This window comes from Gossypium hirsutum, chromosome D12, assembly GCF_007990345.1.
Source record: "Gossypium hirsutum isolate 1008001.06 chromosome D12, Gossypium_hirsutum_v2.1, whole genome shotgun sequence".
Lineage (NCBI taxonomy): Eukaryota > Viridiplantae > Streptophyta > Magnoliopsida > Malvales > Malvaceae > Gossypium > Gossypium hirsutum.
In genome coordinates, this window is record NC_053448.1 from 7,976,003 (window position 1) to 7,995,078 (window position 19,076).

Genomic DNA, 19,076 nt, shown 5'->3' on the forward strand with positions numbered 1-19,076 from the left:
TATTACAAAATTCATAAAAATAAAAATATTTAAAATAGAGAAAATTGATTCAATTAATTTTTTTAACTTGATTCAATTGGTCTAATATCGGTTCGCAGGTCAACCGATTTAACCTTTATCTCCAAACCAATACCTTGATCTGTTCTTGGTTGGGTTTTGAAAATATTGATTTTGATCTATGAAATAACCTTTTCAATCTTGTTAGGTAGAGCAAGCAGGTGGTGCAGTTTGAAATTCCTCGAGAGGGTAAATTTTGAGCATTGCTAGTATTGCCAGACATAAATAACGTAAAAAAAAAGAAAATTAAAAATTAAAAATATTTTTTAAGTTTTTATGATGTGGCAGTTTATTGTTGGCTAGAATTATTTTAACGAATATAGCATTTTGGTGTAAAATGGGTAACGTAAGAATAGTTTAGGTACCACTTGTGACAAAAAGGTTTAGGCACCAACTTGAAAAAAAAGTATAGCTTAAGTACTAATTTATGGGTTAAACACTTTTTGAAATAGATTTAACGATTTGACTACCAACTTGAGAAAAAAAAGTAGTTGAAGTAGAACTTGTAACAAAAAAGACGATAAAGTATCAAGATGAGAAAAAAGAAGAAAGAAAGAATAGTTTAAATATAAATTTGTAGATTAAGCCTGAACTTATTTTATAAAGTGACATAATTATATTATAAAAAGTAGTATACATACATGTTTAACTACATATAATATATCAATTATTATATATAAGTAAATTATGAATGTATAACACTTATTATATAATTATGGTATTAAAATGTATATTTTGATATAGTAATGATACATTACCTTAAACTCTAAACATATTACTAACTTTACATTAGATTTGATATATATTGACATTGTATTATTAGGGTTAAGCAATTAAGTTATTTGTGACTATTACATAACTTTTAACTTGTTTGGAATTCTTATGTTTATGTTGTTAGGTATATTTAATTTGTTGTGAAATTATTATACTTAATTTGTTTGGATTGTTAATTAACTTTTTTTTGTTAATTTGTATTTATTTATTATTAATTATGAATAAATTTTATTTAAAATTATTTTTTAATTTTATATTATTTCGCGGATTCAAATTCGGACTTCTACAAATTCAAATATCCAACATATGATTAAAAACATTAAATTTGTATTATTTATGGATTTGAATATCTGCCGAATAATGATATTTAATTCGAATTGAAATAGTAACATTCGAATTCAAAATTTTAAGTAGATTTGAGGTTTAAGATACGAATAATTTAAAAATTATAGATATTCCTACGTCAATTGAAATCTTTGTAGGGGAACAAAACTTAAAAGAAAAGGAGAGAGGTGTAGAGACCTAATTCTGTCTGGCTCCCTTAATCTGTGTCTCATGGTAACTAGTCGAGGATGGATTGTGGACTTATTTTAATTTATAGTTTAATTTCGAGGTTAAATTAAATTTTGGTTTGGTTTTAAGGATTAAAACTGAATTTTTAATATTTAAGGGGGAGTAATATTAGAGTTAACCTTTTTTTTTATAATTTTGGAAGTTAGTTAAAAAAGGGGAAAAAAAAAGAAAGGAAAAATATTTTCCTGGATCTGTTGATTCGAATTTAGAGGCACGGTCTTTTAACTCATCGAAAATGGATTATATACTTATTTGGAGTTATAATTTAATGTGATTTGGTTTTAGGGATTAAATTAAAATTTTAACATTTAATGGGAGACTAATTTTGTAATTAACTTTTTAAGAATTTAGGAAGTTAGTTAAGTTAGTTAAAATTAAAAGTATATATATAAAAAGGAAATGGAAAAATCATAGAAGAAAAAGTACCCAAAGGAATAGTTAGCATTAGCATTAGGATATATATATATATTTTAATTTTTAATTTAGGATATTTATAAAGATTAGGATAATTAGTTTTTTATTCATTAGATAGATTAATTAAAGAGAGATAAATAGGTCATTTCTTTAGACTAATTAAAATTAGACTTTAGGACTAGGTTAACATCTCCAACTATAACGAATTTTGGCTATAAAAGGAGCCTACTCTACACAAATCAAATGAAACAACCAACACAACTTCCCCAAAATCTCTAACTCATTAGCCAACGGTTTTCCTTCTTTCTTTTTCCTACCTTTACCGTCCCACTGCCCGGACCTCTTGTGCAGAACCTGCCCATCTCCCTCCAACGCCCCATCAGTCACTGCCTAGCACCAAGCTCCCACTTCTCCCTACCACCACCATTCCTCGCCTCCTGTTCAGTCTCTTTCAGCCCGCACCTAAGCCTCTATCATCCAAATATTTCGCTGCCTTCAACAATTCTTGTTGTTGCCATCTACACCGAAACTTAAGGGAGGTTTTGTTGTCATCTACTTCGGTCCCCAAACTGTTGGTTTTTTTTTTACCGACTGCCGCAATTCCTCCAATATCCTGCTACTTGCTTGTCCAAGGTGCTGTCTACTTCGATTATTGTTGCCTTCACCACCTGCTATTGTCACCTAGTTGCTCTCCAATTGCAGCCCTATTTTGGTCTTGTTGTGGCACCATATGCCACCAACTGCTCCTTCCATTCGCTATATCTTGATGTTACCATTTGTTTCAAATAATTGCTGTTGTCGCCGTTAATGAAAGCTGCTTGTCTGGCCGCCTATTACTTACTTTGAGGTTAGTGTTTAAATTGATGTTTTTTACGATGGGATTTTGACATTGTTAGTAGTGATTCTATTTTGATTAGATGTATTTTAAGGATTCAATTGAAGTTGTAAAATAAGGTTAATTATGTGTTTAAGTCTCAATTAATTTGAGTATAAATGAATTAAAACTTGTTCAAGTTAAAGTAATTTTGGAGTAATATAAGATGGATAATCACGGGTGGGGAATGGGGTTAGTGAGAATTGTTGTTAGATGAATTCTGTTTCTAGATTATTAGGAAATTTTCTAACACGAGAGAGCCATTTAAGGCTCTACCAGAGGGAAGAGTAGGCCGTTCACCAAAAGGAGCACGACGGTCCGCTGCGCGACAGCTGGAAAAGGCTTTATTTTCTACACTTTGGAGCGAAAATGTTTTTAAATAAAAAAAAAGAGTTAAATCACAAAATGCTATTTAAGCTATATTTTTTTTCCTTAAATTGGATCTTTATTATTTTCTTAAGTTTCGGTCGAACAACTCATCAAAATTACAAAATCTAGATTCCATTGAGTTTTTTTTTTTTCGTTTCTAAACTTTGATTTTGATTATTTTTTATCTAATAATTTTTGACTCAAACTCAAACTCAGTGTCACACTTGCGGGATTCTTCTTTTTCATATACATTGCATACAAAATGATGTAACATTTAAAACAAAGTATATTAAAAGGTAAGAAAGAATCTTAAGGAGAAGACTTTTATAATTCAATTAGATTTATTTTTAAATTTGAAAGTATGACGCCTCACAGAATATTTACCGTGGTTTGGTTATATTAATTTAGTTATATTTGGTATCATATTTGATTTTAAATAAATGAAATAAAAAGAGGGATGATATTTTTTATTATTTAAAAGAAAAGAAAATGATTATTTGGTTAGATGTAGAGATAACGAACTTAGGATGTACCATGAACTTCACCAACAAGAATAACAAACGTATCACTCAAGATATAACAAATGAGAACAGTACTTGCTCATCTTATTTTAATATTTAATAAGAACTTTAAATTATCTTCCTTCAAACAAAAAATAAAAATAAAAATATACTTTAATTATGGAGTAAGTGGTGACAAGTTTCTTATTTACCTTATTTTTTGAATTTATATTCAAATATTAGAATTTATATTACTTGGAAATATATGCGGGTAAAAACTTTTATTTAATAATATATTAAAAATAAAAAAATTGATTGTAGTGATGAAATTGAACTTTTAAGTAAGTTGTTAGTATGAGAGGAAATCTTAATTGATTTTATAAAATATAAAAAGTTAACAATACTCTTATAAAAAATATTATTTCTACATATTTTATATTATCTATTCACTGTTTGTTAAAAGATTTTAGACAAGTCAAAACGTTAGAGGCGGACCAAGTTGACGTAACAGCTAAATGAAATAAGAGTAGAGAAAGTTAGGATCATCATCTTCTTCATTTACATCACAGGTTACGTTGCATCATTATTTTGGTAAAGCAAACACTTTTATACTGTTACAAAAATATCGGGTGGAATTAAAAAAATGAAATTTATCTTAATTTATAAAAATACTTGTCTTAAATTAAAAAAAAAAAAAAAGTAATTTAATTTTGTGATGCAGGTGAAGTGTTTTATAATAATAGATAGATATAGAAAAATGTGGGTGAAAGAAGAAATAGTTTTCCTATAGAAAAAAAGTGTAAAAAAATGTTTATTTATAAAGATAATAAATGGATAGAAATAGATAATGTTAAAAAAAGCTGGTTTGGTGTGTTGTTATGGATACTGAATAGTGAAAAAGGGTGAAGGATGATGGGGGTGACGTTGTGCCGATAGTCATTCCTATTCATTTATTTGACTTGTTTCTTCCATTTAAGACTGTCTATGTTCCCAATATGCATATGTTACAAAACAAGGTCACTCATACACCTAAGTATAAAGAATACAATGTTGAACATTAATATCCACCTCCTTTTAAGCAACCATTCTTCTGCCCGCTTTTTGTTTTGGGAGGTAAATGAAGGTGGAGTTGGTATACTATTTCGCTTTGTTGAGCTTTTTGTACTTAAAAATTTGTGTATTAGGAGAAGGGCAAAGGAATGAAGAAGATGAAGTACGTGTTGGTGACTGGTGGAGTAGTCAGTGGACTGGGGAAAGGAGTGACAGCCAGCAGCATCGGGTTACTTCTCAAGGAATGTGGACTTCGCGTTACTTCTATCAAGATTGGTCTCTGCTCTTCCCCTCTCCTTTATTCTTTTTAATGTTCTCTTATTTTAAGATACTTGAGCACACCCTTCAACCTTGACTACTCTATTCATTTTCTTCCAAATTGTGTACATAGGCATAAACTGATGCTAATTGTCAGATTTTGCGAAAACTTACATCAAGTTTCTATTTATTGTTCTTTCATCTTCTTCCTAGGCCCAGCTTCTCTATTCCGCTTTGCTTTATTTATCTCCCTTCTCGTCAAACATACACTTAATTGTTTTCCTTTTCCAAGGTAGATCCTTACTTAAATAAGGATGCTGGAACGATGTCACCTTTTGAGCACGGAGAAGTTTTTGTCTTAGATGATGGTGGTGAGGTAAATATCTTCTTTCGTTGCTGTTTTGTTTTGTCCTATCCTGACAGAAAAAAAGAGTGTTTAGTAGAGAGGGGATCTTAAGAAAGGTTTTACAAACTTGATTTGAGTTGGGATTTTGCTTGTGAATTGGTTGCTTCTCTTGAAGGAGATAGAGAAGAGAACAGCTTAATCTGTCTAGCGAAAAAGATCATAAAATGAAATATATACTATTATTAATTGATTTGTTTTCCCGTTTGTAAGGTGGACCTAGACCTCGGAAATTATGAGCGCTTTCTAGATGTTCAACTGACCAGTGATAACAACATCACCACTGGAAAGATTTACCAAGTAAGTTGCCTAAAATGCACGTCTTCTTTGTGTTTCATGTATCTAAACTATACTAAGGTCAATTTTTGCATTTTCGCGTGCTAGTTTGTTCTTGACAAGGAGAGAAAGGGAGATTATCTAGGGAAAACTGTTCAGGTTTGTCTTTACTACTCAAGCTAGGTTAAAAATAAATACAGTATGTTGCTGTTTACCAATATAGACTTACACTCGTCCCTCTTTGTCTACATATTCCTTCAATCTATAGGTTGTTCCTCACATTACAGATGCCATTCAAGAATGGATTGAGCGCGTGGCGATGATTCCAGTTGATGGAAAGGAAGGTCCAGCTGATGTTTGTGTCATAGAATTAGGTGGAACAATAGGTACACACATACAACTACAATCTTTGATCATCCATGCAATGTGATGTGAGATTATATCCCATTATGTTGAAAGCAACTTTCTTTGCATGCAGGAGACATTGAATCCATGCCATTCATCGAGGCATTAGGCCAGTTCTCATGCCGTGTAGGTAAGGCAATATTGTATACAAATCAAGAAGCAAAAATATCAATGCCCCTTTTCTTTTAAATTTTATTCTACTTCATTTATTTTTCTCGATACTTCTTCTTCAGGTGTTGGCAACTTCTGTCTGATTCATGTCAGCTTGGTACCCGTTCTGAATGTTGTTGGTGAACAAGTAAGTCCTTGAACACTTGGAATGATATGTTCCGATGTGTCAAAAATGAAAAGAAAAGAAAAGAAACTTCTTATAAATTCTAGGAGCAACCTTTTCGAAAGATGATTGATTCTCTTTATGCATCTTGAATACAATGTAAAACAAATTAATCCATTCGCTATTGCACTTCACCATCTTGCTTACTTTGTTCAGAAAACAAAGCCCACACAACACAGTGTTCGTGGATTGAGAGGCTTGGGATTGACACCAAATATCTTAGCTTGTCGCAGTACAATGGTTTGATGTGCTTTTATCACTCTCATCCTCTTACACAGAAAAAGCATGGATGCTCTGTTCTGAATATAGGTTCCTTTTTACAGGCACTTGATGACAATGTGAAGGAGAAACTCTCTCAATTTTGCCATGTCTCGGTATGGAAATTAGTGGATGAAGGTTTTATTTAGGTATCATGCTGGATGTTCATTTATGTGGTTGAAAAGATTTAACTAACTGAAAATACTCTTGTAGGCAGAACATATTATCACTCTTTATGACGTTCCCAACATCTGGCACATCCCTTTGCTACTAAGAGTAAGCGGTTTGATATCGTTTTGAAGTATAAATCCTATGTGTTGCTTAATTTTGAAAATTAATGATAGATATATGTTTTAATTCTTGGCTAGGATCAAAAGGCTCATGAGGCAATTTTCAAAGTGCTGAATCTTCCAAGGTGTGTATGATGTGATCAATTCTGATTCTTTTCTTTATTTTTGTCCAGATATTTAGTTTAAAGACTGAATATTGACGACCTTACATCAATTGGGGTCTTATTTTATATTTTATTTCTTTTGTACAGTATCACCGAGGAGCCTTCGTTAATGGAGTGGACAACTAGGGCTGCAATTTGCGATAAGTTACATGAGCCGGTGTGTTGCAACTCATTGTCTGATTCAATCTTGATTTCTTACTGATTGCTTTCAGAGTCTTATCTATGTATGACTAACATACAGGTCAGAATTGCTATAGTGGGGAAGTACACAGGCCTTTCTGATACCTATCTCTCTATACTGAAGGTGGGCCATTAACTACTGTTAGCTTTCTTGATTGAACACTAGTTTTTCATTGACACTTTTTGTTTCCCCAACTTGTATTCCATGTACGACTGATCATTTTCTTTTTTACTAAGGTGAAGAAACAAAGATACAAGTTTGTGCAACATGAAATTTTCATATAAAGTTGGGGTTCTGTTTGTGATGCATAAAATTTTCATATAAAATATATATGTGAATTTATCATCACGAAATTGTTTGCAGTTTGAAGAAATACATGAATTTATCAAATAATATATATGAAGCTGTGAAACATGGTTTTTCATGTTTGTGCAATAAGCATGCTTATGTCATAAATATATGGTATGCACACAAGAAATTTTCATATAAAATTGTATTGCTTTTTGTGTAGGCTTTGTTGCATGCATCTGTTGCTTGTGGTAAGAAACTTATTGTGGATTGGGTTCCTGCTAGTGACCTTGAAGATATGACTGAAATAGAGGTGAAACTAATTTTACATCCTTCAGCGTGTTATGCCTTGGTTTTTCCTTGTTTAACTTCTTGACAAAAATATCCCCTTTACAGAATCTTGATGCTTACAAGGCTGCGTGGAAGTTGCTCAAGGTTTGTAACATTTTAGTTCGTTATTGCATCATATGACTTGGTTATAATAATTTGCTGCTTGATAGTCCTTTGACTGGCTTCTATCCTCAGAGTGCAGATGGTGTTCTGGTTCCCGGAGGGTTTGGTGATAGAGGGGTGCAAGGAAAAATTCTTGCAGCAAAGCATGCACGGGAAAACAGAATTCCCTTTCTTGGAATATGTCTAGGAATGCAGGTTGCTGTCATTGAGTTTGCACGATCTGTTCTAGGATTGAAAGATGCAAATAGCACTGAGTTCGATCCTAGCACTCGAAATCCTTGTGTTATATTTATGCCCGAGGTTTGGTGTTTTCTTGTTTGTACCTAACTTCATGGGATCGACTTACTTTTATCATTTCTAAAACATATTCGTGTCCTTATCCATTTAATCAGGGCTCAAAAACGCATAAGGGTGGTACAATGCGCCTTGGATCAAGGAGGACATATTTCCAAGTATTGGACTGCAAATCTGTGAAATTGTTAGCACCTTGGACTCGTTTTGCACATTATTATTTTGGTTGTTGCAGATATTAATTATATTGCAAGGGTTTATGTTTGATGATATACCTATATATTATTAATAAATTATTTCATTAAAATTTTTTATAAAAATAATTTTAGTTTTAACTAGGTGACATCCATAGTAATACACTGAGTATAGATCTTTACGATGGTAATGGGTGAATGGGGTAAATATAAAATGGTTTATCAAGTTAGTCCAAATTAGCTAACCCTTTTATTTTGCATTCCTGTAGATATGGAAATAGAAGATTCATAGACGAGAGACATAGGCACAGATACGAGGTAAGTGACATTAAGAGGTTATGTTTGCAGTGCAAACAAGTATGCAACCTGGTGAAACTAAGGTGCAAGTCTGTACTTGTAGGTAAATCCTGATATGGTAGCACGCCTTGAAAATGCCGGCTTATCTTTCACTGGCAAGGACCAAACTGGTCAACGCATGGAGGTGTTGATTCTTTGCTCTTGAAGACCGTCTCTGTCTTCTCTCCATATTATTATTGAAATTATTTGTGTATGGTCAATGGGTTTGAATTAGTAGCATTTGGTATGTTTATGATGCAGATTATTGAACTACCCGATCATCCATACTACATTGGTGTTCAATTCCATCCCGAATTTAAATCAAGACCAGGAAAACCTTCCGCCTTGTTCTTAGGTACTTTAATTAGTATTCATTTTTTTTTTTTGGTTTAAAAAACATGGTAAGAAAGAGGTTTGTTTTGGAAGCCATAACTTTTTTCTAAGCATGTTCAGGCAGGCATGTAATGTGTGTTGTTTGAAACTATTTTACTAGCTTTGTTGAAACATATGCAGGTTTAATAGGGGCAGCTTGTGGACAATTAAATGCTGTCCTACAATCAGGGTTGGAGAGCCAAGAGAAGGTGAACTGTGAAACTGTTAATTGTCCCTCTAATAAGAAAGCTTACCAAAATGGATATGCTACAAAGCCTACAAATATCATAACAGATGCTGTATACAGTTATTGTAACGGTGTGCATTCTTAAGTGTCCTTTGATTTGGTCTTAATATAATGTAATTTGTGTTTTTATGTAAGATAGTTATTCTGACGTAGGCTTTTGCTGGCTATATATACTCAGCCGCTAAGGTTGCCTTTTCTTCTATGCTGCAAAACCACAGTTAGCCTAGTTAGCTAGTTGGATCCTTATGTTTTAACAAGGGTCCGGAGTGCTTGTTCTATGGTTTCAGTTGTAATAATTTTATTCTTCGCCTTTTAGGAATGGCTCTTTAGTTGCGGCTCATCATTCTTCCACTTGCCTATTACTATAACCACCACATGTTGGTATGTAGAGATAAAAATGAATTTATGAAAAATTAACGAAGATTTTGAGGCGTGTATTAATTTCGTTATATTTGCCTTCACCTATTATGGTCTGCAAAAGATTTACTGACAAATGAACTCTGAGGATACAATAAAGCCCACTGGTTGACTATGTTTTGTATTGTCATAAACAATTCACTGAGCATTGATTGGAGCATAGTAAGAATATTAATTTAAGAATTTATGCAGTAATTCGTTATGGAACAATTTAGGAATATTAGAAGATGAAGGATGATAGAAAGAAATTTTTGTTTCTCAACTTTTGATGTGTTTTTTTGGTGTACCAAACAAATGAAATTTGACTCCTATTTATAGGAGTTCTCATGTCTCTTCATAAAGACATAATTATCCAAATGAACAGTCACATCTTTTAGCAATAAACATAATTATCTTATAGATGTCTACTTGAATAATTTTGACTTTGTTATTAATTAAGTGACATAACTTTTGGTAACAAGAGACATACTCCTCACCATGAATAGTGACAACTCTTGGTTAATAACGAAGTGACATAACTTTTGGACACTTGTAACTTTTCAATTATAACTATTGAAACATTATAAATATTTTGAAATGTTTCAACAATCTCCCCCTATTTTCAAAATATTCTAAAATTTGATAATATTGGAAATCAGTTGCATAAATGAAGGTGTCTTACGATTGAGCCTTCACTTAGTGAAAACGTGTTAAAGTTAATTGAAATTGCATGATAAACTATGCTTTGAACCAACTATTTCATTTAATTAATCTGTAACTCCCCTTACCTGGCCCGGTCGTCGGACCTGAGCTAAGGAATGTTACAGTCATAACCGGAACAATACACTTTCAATTCACATTGATTATTTCAAATAAACATGGAATACTTCATAAATACACAATTAATGCTCAAATTAAACATAATTCATACAATCATAGTTAATTAAATTCATAACCACCAAATACAACATTTCTCAGGCCTTATACGAACTTACATATGCTCCAATATTACCCATAATTTAATTAGGACTAATTTACAACATTTCTAAAATTACAGATCAATTATATAAATAAATCCTTCAAATAATCAATCATGTCATAAACGCTAAAATATTATTATATACAACTAGATTCTAGTCTTAATCGACCTTACGAAAACTCTTAAGTTAACCCGAGCACAAATAACGATCAAATTGAAACATTTTCAAAATATAGGGGCATTCATGAAAAAAAAGGGACACGGTCGTGTGTCTAGGCTATATAACTCTTTGAAGTCGTGTGGGTCAAAACACCAAAATTTTCATCTAGCAGTCACACGGCCGTGTGACCGGACTGTGTAACCTATTGAGGCCGTGTGAAAAATAATTGATCAAATCTACAATACTCACACGATCGTGTGGCCAGCCTATGTGGTGCAAGAATATTGCATTCGATATTTGTTCAAAGTAGACCTGTGGCCTGGCCCGAAAAGTGGGAATGTTTGTGTAAAAATATAGGCTTAAAAATAGGCTTGGGCAAAAAAAAAGGCCCGTTTAGAAAACGGCCTGGGCCTTGGGTAAGGCTTTTTTGGCTCGAGTCCGGCTCGGCCTAGCATGAATATGGAATAAAAAATGATGTTTTTTAAACTATTTTCTTGTTGTTTTTACTGCTTTGTTGCTATTTTCTTCTTCTTGTTTATTATTATTTTTACTATTTTGCTACCATTTCACTATTATGTTGTTATTGTTTGGATATTGTATAACTCTTGTTTTATTATTGTTTATTTTGTTACTATTTTAAAACCATTTGCTTGTTAAGTTGCATATACCTTAGTGTTATTTAAGTATACATATATATTAATTTATTTTCAATGTGTTGGGAAACATTTATTTTAATGTTTTTAGTATTTTTGATGTATTATATATATTTTAAAAAAATTATATAAAAAATTAATACTTGTGGGCTGGGCTCGAGTTTTAACATTTTTATCTGGGCCGGTATTGGGTAAAATTTTAGGCTCATTTTCGAGCTGAGCTAGGCTCGGGCCTAGCAAACGGGCCTAAAATTTTGGTTGGGCTCGACCCGAACGCAACCTATGAGCACCTCTAGTTCAAAGTAACCACTCAAGTCATCAAATAGGTGTACTTATCCAACATGTAAACCTGTTCAAAACACTTAAAATTCTTGCCAAACACATATCATATATAATTTCCTTTAAACATCTAACCAATATGCCACATTTGGCACCAAAACACAAGTTTAAATAGTCTACTTCAAGTCATTCAAGCTACTTATACAATTACGAGCCATTTATCCTTTCCAAGCAATCAACTAGGATAAAATACTTAATTCACTTTGATCATTCTAACCTTATGTAACATGACACCAATTTACTAGCATAACAAATTAGCATTTCCACAAGAATTCATGCTCAAAATGCCTCAAAAACGTACATAACATTATAAACGTCTAGACACTTCTAAGTACATGCCACATATAACTAGATTCAAATGATAACAAATCTACCGAATCAGGAGATGGATAGTGTGAGCTCCTCGAGGATCCGACCGACATGTTCCAAACGTCCAAAGTCTATAGGGAAAAACAGGTATGATAGAGTAAGTATTATAAATACTTAGTAAGATTATACGATATAAACAATTAACTTACCTTAACCATTCAATAGATATACTAAACATTATGTAAAATCAAGTCCACCTAACATGGCATAACACAACAACATCAAGGTAAGTTTGGTTCATACTTGACCACATAACATTTCGATTACAAGCATATGTTTTATATCATCTATATTCAATTTAACCACCATTCAATCAAATGGAAATATACTCAATCCTTGCCCTTAATTTTTCCATTTCACTACTTAGGATTAATAAACATAATTCAAATTGTTCAACTTATACATTTTTATATCATTAATATTACCCAATGAAACATCGTAAAAGAACTCAAATACACTGGTTCTAATCACATCTGGTGCTTGTCTAAGATAAACATATCCACTTGTGTCAGGTTACTCGTTTGGGTTAAACCTTTTATCGACACATCAAATAGCTTAGCCAAAGTTGTAAATATACATGCCAAGTTACTCATTAGGGCTAAACCTTTAAAACGACATTAGGTTACTCGTCCAAGCTAAACCTGTGTCACAGTATCTTCAAGTCTACAACAAATGTTGGATCTCGGTAATCATCGATAATTAACCACCTTTGTTGCTTGTCTGAGTTGAACATATATTCATGTTAGGTTACCCTTTCGAGCTAAACCTTTATATCGACATATCAAATAGCTTAGCCAGGGTTGAATATATAGTAAGGTTACTCGTTCAGGCTAAACATTTAAAATGACATCAGGTTACTCATCCGAACTAAACCTGTGTCACATGTATCTTCGAGTTCGTAACAAATTCTGCATCTCGAAATCATCAAAAATCAACCTTTAACCATGTGTACAGTATATTTACGAAGTTTCATCGGGTTAATTCCATAATGTAAGTTCATGTTATTCTATTTCAATTTAATCATTTCTTACCCTTTTGTACTAAATTGTAAACAATCCAAAGTTCACTAAAACATATATTATATATAACATAACAATATAATATACATGAGGAATCAAAATATAAATACATCATATGAACTTACCTGAAAAATGACAACTACAAAGTGTTAGGGACTAATTTGCAAATTCCCATATTTCTCAATTAACTTCCGATTGATTTAAATATCAATTTATAATAATTCATTGCCAATTATCAGTGCCAATTACCTTATAATGTCATATCCAAGGCATATGGCAACTTAATTTCAATTTACACAATTTCTCAAAATTTTTACATTTTATTCAATTTAGTCCCTAAAATTGAAACTATCATAATTCACATTTAAGCCCCATTTTTTATTAAAATTTCGATTTCATCCATTTATAGCCCTCTAAATTCAATAATTACATAAATTTTATGTCAAATTTGAAATATTTTCATTTTAGTCCTTAAACTCAAAACTAACAAAGTTCACTTTACAAATTAGTCCTATTACATTTTCAAGCTTCAAATTCTACCATTAAAAATAAAAAACCTCAAAAATCATCAATGAAAACTTTCAAAACCTTTGACAGTTTTATGTTTAGTACGATATCAAAAATATAAAAATTACGAAAAATTGACTTATTTAGAACTTACATGCAATGGTCGAAAGTATGAGCATAACAAATGACTTTCCTAGTTTCACTTGATGAATTAATACTGATGAGAAGAAGAAAAATGATGAAGAAAATACTTTTTACCTTATTTTAGCACATGTTTAATATTTTATTAAACATTATTTAACATAATTTTCAATTAATTAGTGTCCCTACCGTCCAATACCTTTTAAAACTAGTTAATTTACATTTAAACCCCCAAACATTTATTATTTAAGTATTTTAACTAGTAAAAATCAATAGCAATTAACTTTTATAGTTTTACGATCTAGTCCTTATACCTTAATTAATCATTAAATCGACAAAAAAAATACTAATTCAAAATTCAATTCACCTATAAAACAACCCAATAAAAATTTAATGAAAATGTTTACGGGCTCGGTTTATAGAATCGAGGTCCTGATGCTTTATTTTTTTTACACTACTAACTTTAGGGTTAGTACACTTATACTTCAACTAACTATCCAATTGACAAATTTCACCAGATAAAAATTCAATTTAAAATTATAATTAACTCATAAATATTATTAAATATTTACGATCTCAATAATTGGAGAACGGGGATCTAAAATCACCTTTTTTGGTACCACTAAAAATCGGGCTATTACATAATCAAACTCATCCTACACAATGACTTCAATATCAGTTAATGCATAGTATCTAGGGACACTATTATGGCTATGTATATGTAACCTCTTTTCATGAGTGCTCTTAAAGCCAAACCCTTGAGCTCTTAGAAACGGCCATATTTCCACTCATATAGGTAGAACCCATTGAGAGTGTTATTGTAATTATAAAACTCTAACACTTTTATGTCGTGGGTCTTTTGAATAGGATTAAATATTGGTTAAATGTATATTCATGATCTAGATAAAGTTTTGGTTTGGTAGCTTGCATATTAAGGTACCTTTAGGCACACACAGGCTAACACATGACCGTGTGTCACACACAGACATGTGACACGACTGTGTGCTCTTGATGAATTGAGAGGTTTTGGTTAAACACAATTTCAATTTATTATGTGGGCTGGCCACACGCTCGTGTGGTACTGTAGATATGGCCCAACCACACGACCGTGTGATTGTTTGTAAGATTTTACATTTAGGTCCACACGACCTCAACGAGTTACATGGTTTAGATACACGATTGTGTGGCTCCAACTTACACGGTTGCAGTTTGTAACACGACCTAGGCACACAATCGTGTGACACTGTTTTGTGATTTTTCCCTAGTTATTTAAAAGTATTCAATTTATTCCTTATCTTCCCTCGGGTCAATGTAAGAGCTTTCATAAGCTTGATTTAAGACATGAAATTGTTTGTAAATCATGCTAAACATGGATTATGAATTACTCTGTTGAACTATTTAATGTTAAAGTCATAAATTTATATGATTTGTTCTGTTAACTGTTGTAGCATCTTGTAGCTCGGGTCCGACAATCAAACCGAGTAAGGGGTGTTACAAAAAAAACTGTGCGAGTTGATCTTCTTGGTTTCTTTGATGAAGAATAGTTGGGCAATTCTGTTGACATAAAAGGGGAGTGATAATACAAATGGGAGATGCTATTGAAGGGGAGCGAAGAGGATGTTGTAGAGTGGAGACGATGCTATTGAAGGGGAGTTATTGTTCTAATTTTTTTTGGAACATTTATTTTTGGAACATTTATTTTGGATTACTGTAATCCTTAATTTTCCACTTAATGATGCTATTGATGAATTTTTTTTCTTTGGTGAATGGATTAATGTTACTATTGTTGCATTATTTCCTTGTTTCATTAACTTATGGTTGGTTAATTATTGATGCAAAATTCATACTTCGTATTGAAGGGTAAGTTACTTAATTATTTTCTAAGTTTATGTTTTTTGGAATTAATGAGAATATGCTAAGGGGGAGTTAAGGTTATTTGTTTTGTTCAACAAATTGCCAAAAGGGGAGACCGTCGAAAAATATGGAATGAATGAGATTTGCTTGAGGAAGTGCCTACTTCCTAAAGCACTGCGACAGAGTGGCTTGTTTCAATATTTAGTTGATCAATAATTTATTTAATCAGATTTTTGGGTTATGCTGATTTTGTGGATTTTATCTAGCCCATCAATAAATATCATATCATTTGGGAAACATGTTTGGATGATTGGATCGGATCATGTCTATCTAATCCCTAAGATCGAGGGAGTTGGATTGGATTGGATTGGAATATTGAAAACTTAGCTACCAACAATCCTTGGTTACCTTGTTTGAGATTATTATATTGTATTTAGCTAGTTTAGTTGTTTTATAGGGATTGATATAAATCTTCATTATGTTAACAAGTCTCGAAAACTCTATATAATTCAGGGACTTGTATAGGTTGATGTACTGACTATTGATATAGCATTGAATCTATTAAAGTGAGGAACATTATTTGTGATAATGCTTTCTTATTGTAAAAACTTTATGTTTTGATTTTACAAACTAAGTTTACAGAGGTGAATTTAGTGATGATAGTACCATTTTCAAAGGTTCAAAAGTGAGGAAATTATCACCATGGTGTGATAGATTTTTATGTTCACTTGTTGTAAGTGTTGGAGATAGTGAATATTTCTCACTGAGTTAGGGTCAGTAGACGTAGGGAAACCAAACTGCGTAAACAATCTTTGTGTTCACTATTTTTATTTATTGTCTTGTAGTGCTTGGAGAAATGCCAACTTTCTTAGTCATTTTTTACCAGCACTTAGCTTGTTACTTAGCAATTGCTTTGAGGTCAACATAAATATTGAAACTAAGCCTTTAATTATGATTACATTATAAAGTGGAAAAATATTATTGTGTTTACATGTGATTAATCTTACACTTGGTAAAGGTAAGTTGAGTGAGTTCGTTATGTACTTACTAAGCATTATATGCTTAATGTGTCATTGTTTCTTATGCGTAGATCATTAGTGGATTATGAGAAGCTCAATTTCAAGATTTGGTATCACATCACGTGTAACATTCGCGTTATGCCTCGTAGCTGGGTACAAAGAGGTATTGAGTGAGAATTTAGTTGGAAATTCTTGAAATAGAATAAATAGAAGTTTTAAGTGTTAAATTAGAAAGTATTTAGATCTAATAGGAAATTAGAAAATACTCCTTAGATAGGAAATTTTTTAAAATAAAAGTATTGACTTAAGTGAAAGAGAATGGAAATTGTTGTGGCCAAAGTAATAAAAAATAAAAAGTTAGGAAATACATAATAGTGGTAGAAAGGAAGGGAGGATTAAGAAGAAATTTTATCCAAAAAATAATTAAGAGTCATCCAAGGAATTATAAAAGATGAAGAAGGGTAAAATGATAATTAGCCAAGTAGATATTTTTAGACATAATGGTTAGGGCTTAAGTGTAAAGATGGATGGCTAGAAGACTTATTAGCAATTTGACATTTTTTTATAAAAAACGATGAGATATTTTTGTGGAATAGTGTAAAAAGTGGGAGAAAAGATGAAAAGTTATCATCTTTCACTAAGCTAACCTCCACTTTCATTTTTACCTTTGCCCATAATTTTTTATGTCATTTGTGTCCTTCTTCCATTGTTGATCAAACCAAGCTCAAAACCTTCCTTTTTCTTTGGTATTTCATTAGTAAAAAACTATAGAGAAGGCTAATGAGCACCTTAGTTTCATGAAAGAATCTCCATAGATGTGTTAAAGAAGAGAAAAAGCAAGAACTATGGTTTTGGTCTCAGGGGGTTAAGGTAAAAGATGATGAAATTGTCATGCCATACATGTTTATTTATATTAAATAGCATAGGAAAGTCACTTGATTATGGGTTTTAACATATTAATGTTATATATTTGTTATGATATTGAAGAAAAAGAAAAGAAAGAAGAGGATCTAATTGAAGGAAATAGAAAAAGAGAAGACCAAGGAGTGAGAAGAGGAGGAAGTATATCATCTCAATTTTTTTGTAAGTATTACAAGGAATTTCAATCTGTTTTCTTTAAATATTCCAATTGTAATACGTTAAATAAAAGGACTATATTGTGAAATTATGAAATATGTTAAGAAAAGTAAAGGTGAAGAAAATAAAATGATATACTTGGTTGAATGTTAAATATTTATGTTGAGAAAAATAAAAATGTAAGGAAATAACATTATACTTGTGATTTATGAAATGGGGACTAAATTGTGGAAGATGAAAAATGTGAAATCTTTTCTAAAATACTTATGTAAAGTATATAAATGTATGAAATTTAGCTTTTATGCCCGAGTAGACAGAATTGGAACTATCAGGATATTGTGGCATGCCATTAAGGTTTCTCAGCGCGCTCTCTATTTTCTAGCACGTTAGTGCTCTCTGTTTAGCACACTTGTGCTCTCCGTTTACTCGTGCATATAGTTGCACCCCTGTACTTGATCCATATATCCTAAATTGTTTTAAATAGTCTATTGTGGGCAAATGCGTGAAATGCTACTAATACAAGTATTTAAGGGGATCAAGGTAAGTATAGAAATCATTTAAGGTAAATAAATTTGTTGAAATGAATGTTTAGTTATATTGATATTCGTGTGTGAGTATATGATGTATTTTAGTAACATTTTAAATATATGTTATGTTTATTTATTCTTTTAGTGCTTACTAAGCCTTCACCTGCTTAATGCGTGTATTTTCAACGCGTAGGTACAATTAGACTTGTCGAGCTTAAGTTGAGGTCGTGAGTTCTCATCTAATCACATCAATGAGGACCACAAGTGTAGGTATTATATTTTGGGCCAAAATGACATGTACATAGGTAGACCAAATGTGTTCCAAGTGTTAGGGACTAAAATATAAACTTTTAAAACTTTACCTATTTTGGTATTTAGATTGAATTATTTTGGTTCTATACGAAATGAATTATTGAAAGTTATATGTATGCATGCAATTGTGGTTTAATAATGTGACAATTGTGATTGAATTGAAGTTGTTTTAAGTAGTTTTAATGCATTTTGGATTGGTTCCAAGTGTTAGGGGTAAAGTACCCGCTTTTGAGGCATTAATCTAGACTCTAAACCAAATGTTGCAACAAGTTGTAAGAGAAAACACTGCTTCTCCAACTTCACATTCCCTTACTATTGTTTCACCAATTAGACTAGCTACTTCTAGTCATTGGCCCCATTTGG

At 31.8% G+C, this 19,076-nt stretch overlaps 1 protein-coding gene across 1 annotated transcript; it reads left to right on the forward strand.

Annotated features, from left to right (window-relative positions):
• Positions 1–2,054: 2,054 nt before the first annotated feature.
• On the forward strand, positions 2,055–9,798 carry LOC107945267 (CTP synthase). The gene is made up of 22 exons (XM_016879215.2): positions 2,055–2,665; positions 4,746–4,887; positions 5,166–5,245; positions 5,486–5,572; positions 5,657–5,707; positions 5,817–5,934; positions 6,027–6,083; positions 6,187–6,251; positions 6,444–6,527; positions 6,611–6,661; positions 6,759–6,821; positions 6,914–6,960; positions 7,087–7,156; positions 7,241–7,303; positions 7,692–7,781; positions 7,865–7,903; positions 7,994–8,221; positions 8,314–8,399; positions 8,676–8,724; positions 8,807–8,887; positions 9,004–9,097; positions 9,256–9,798. Exons 2-22 carry the CDS (start codon positions 4,761–4,763, stop codon positions 9,444–9,446), a joined length of 1,821 nt encoding a protein of 606 aa, XP_016734704.1. The 5' UTR covers positions 2,055–2,665; positions 4,746–4,760; the 3' UTR covers positions 9,447–9,798.
• The last annotated feature ends 9,278 nt before the right edge of the window (positions 9,799–19,076 follow it).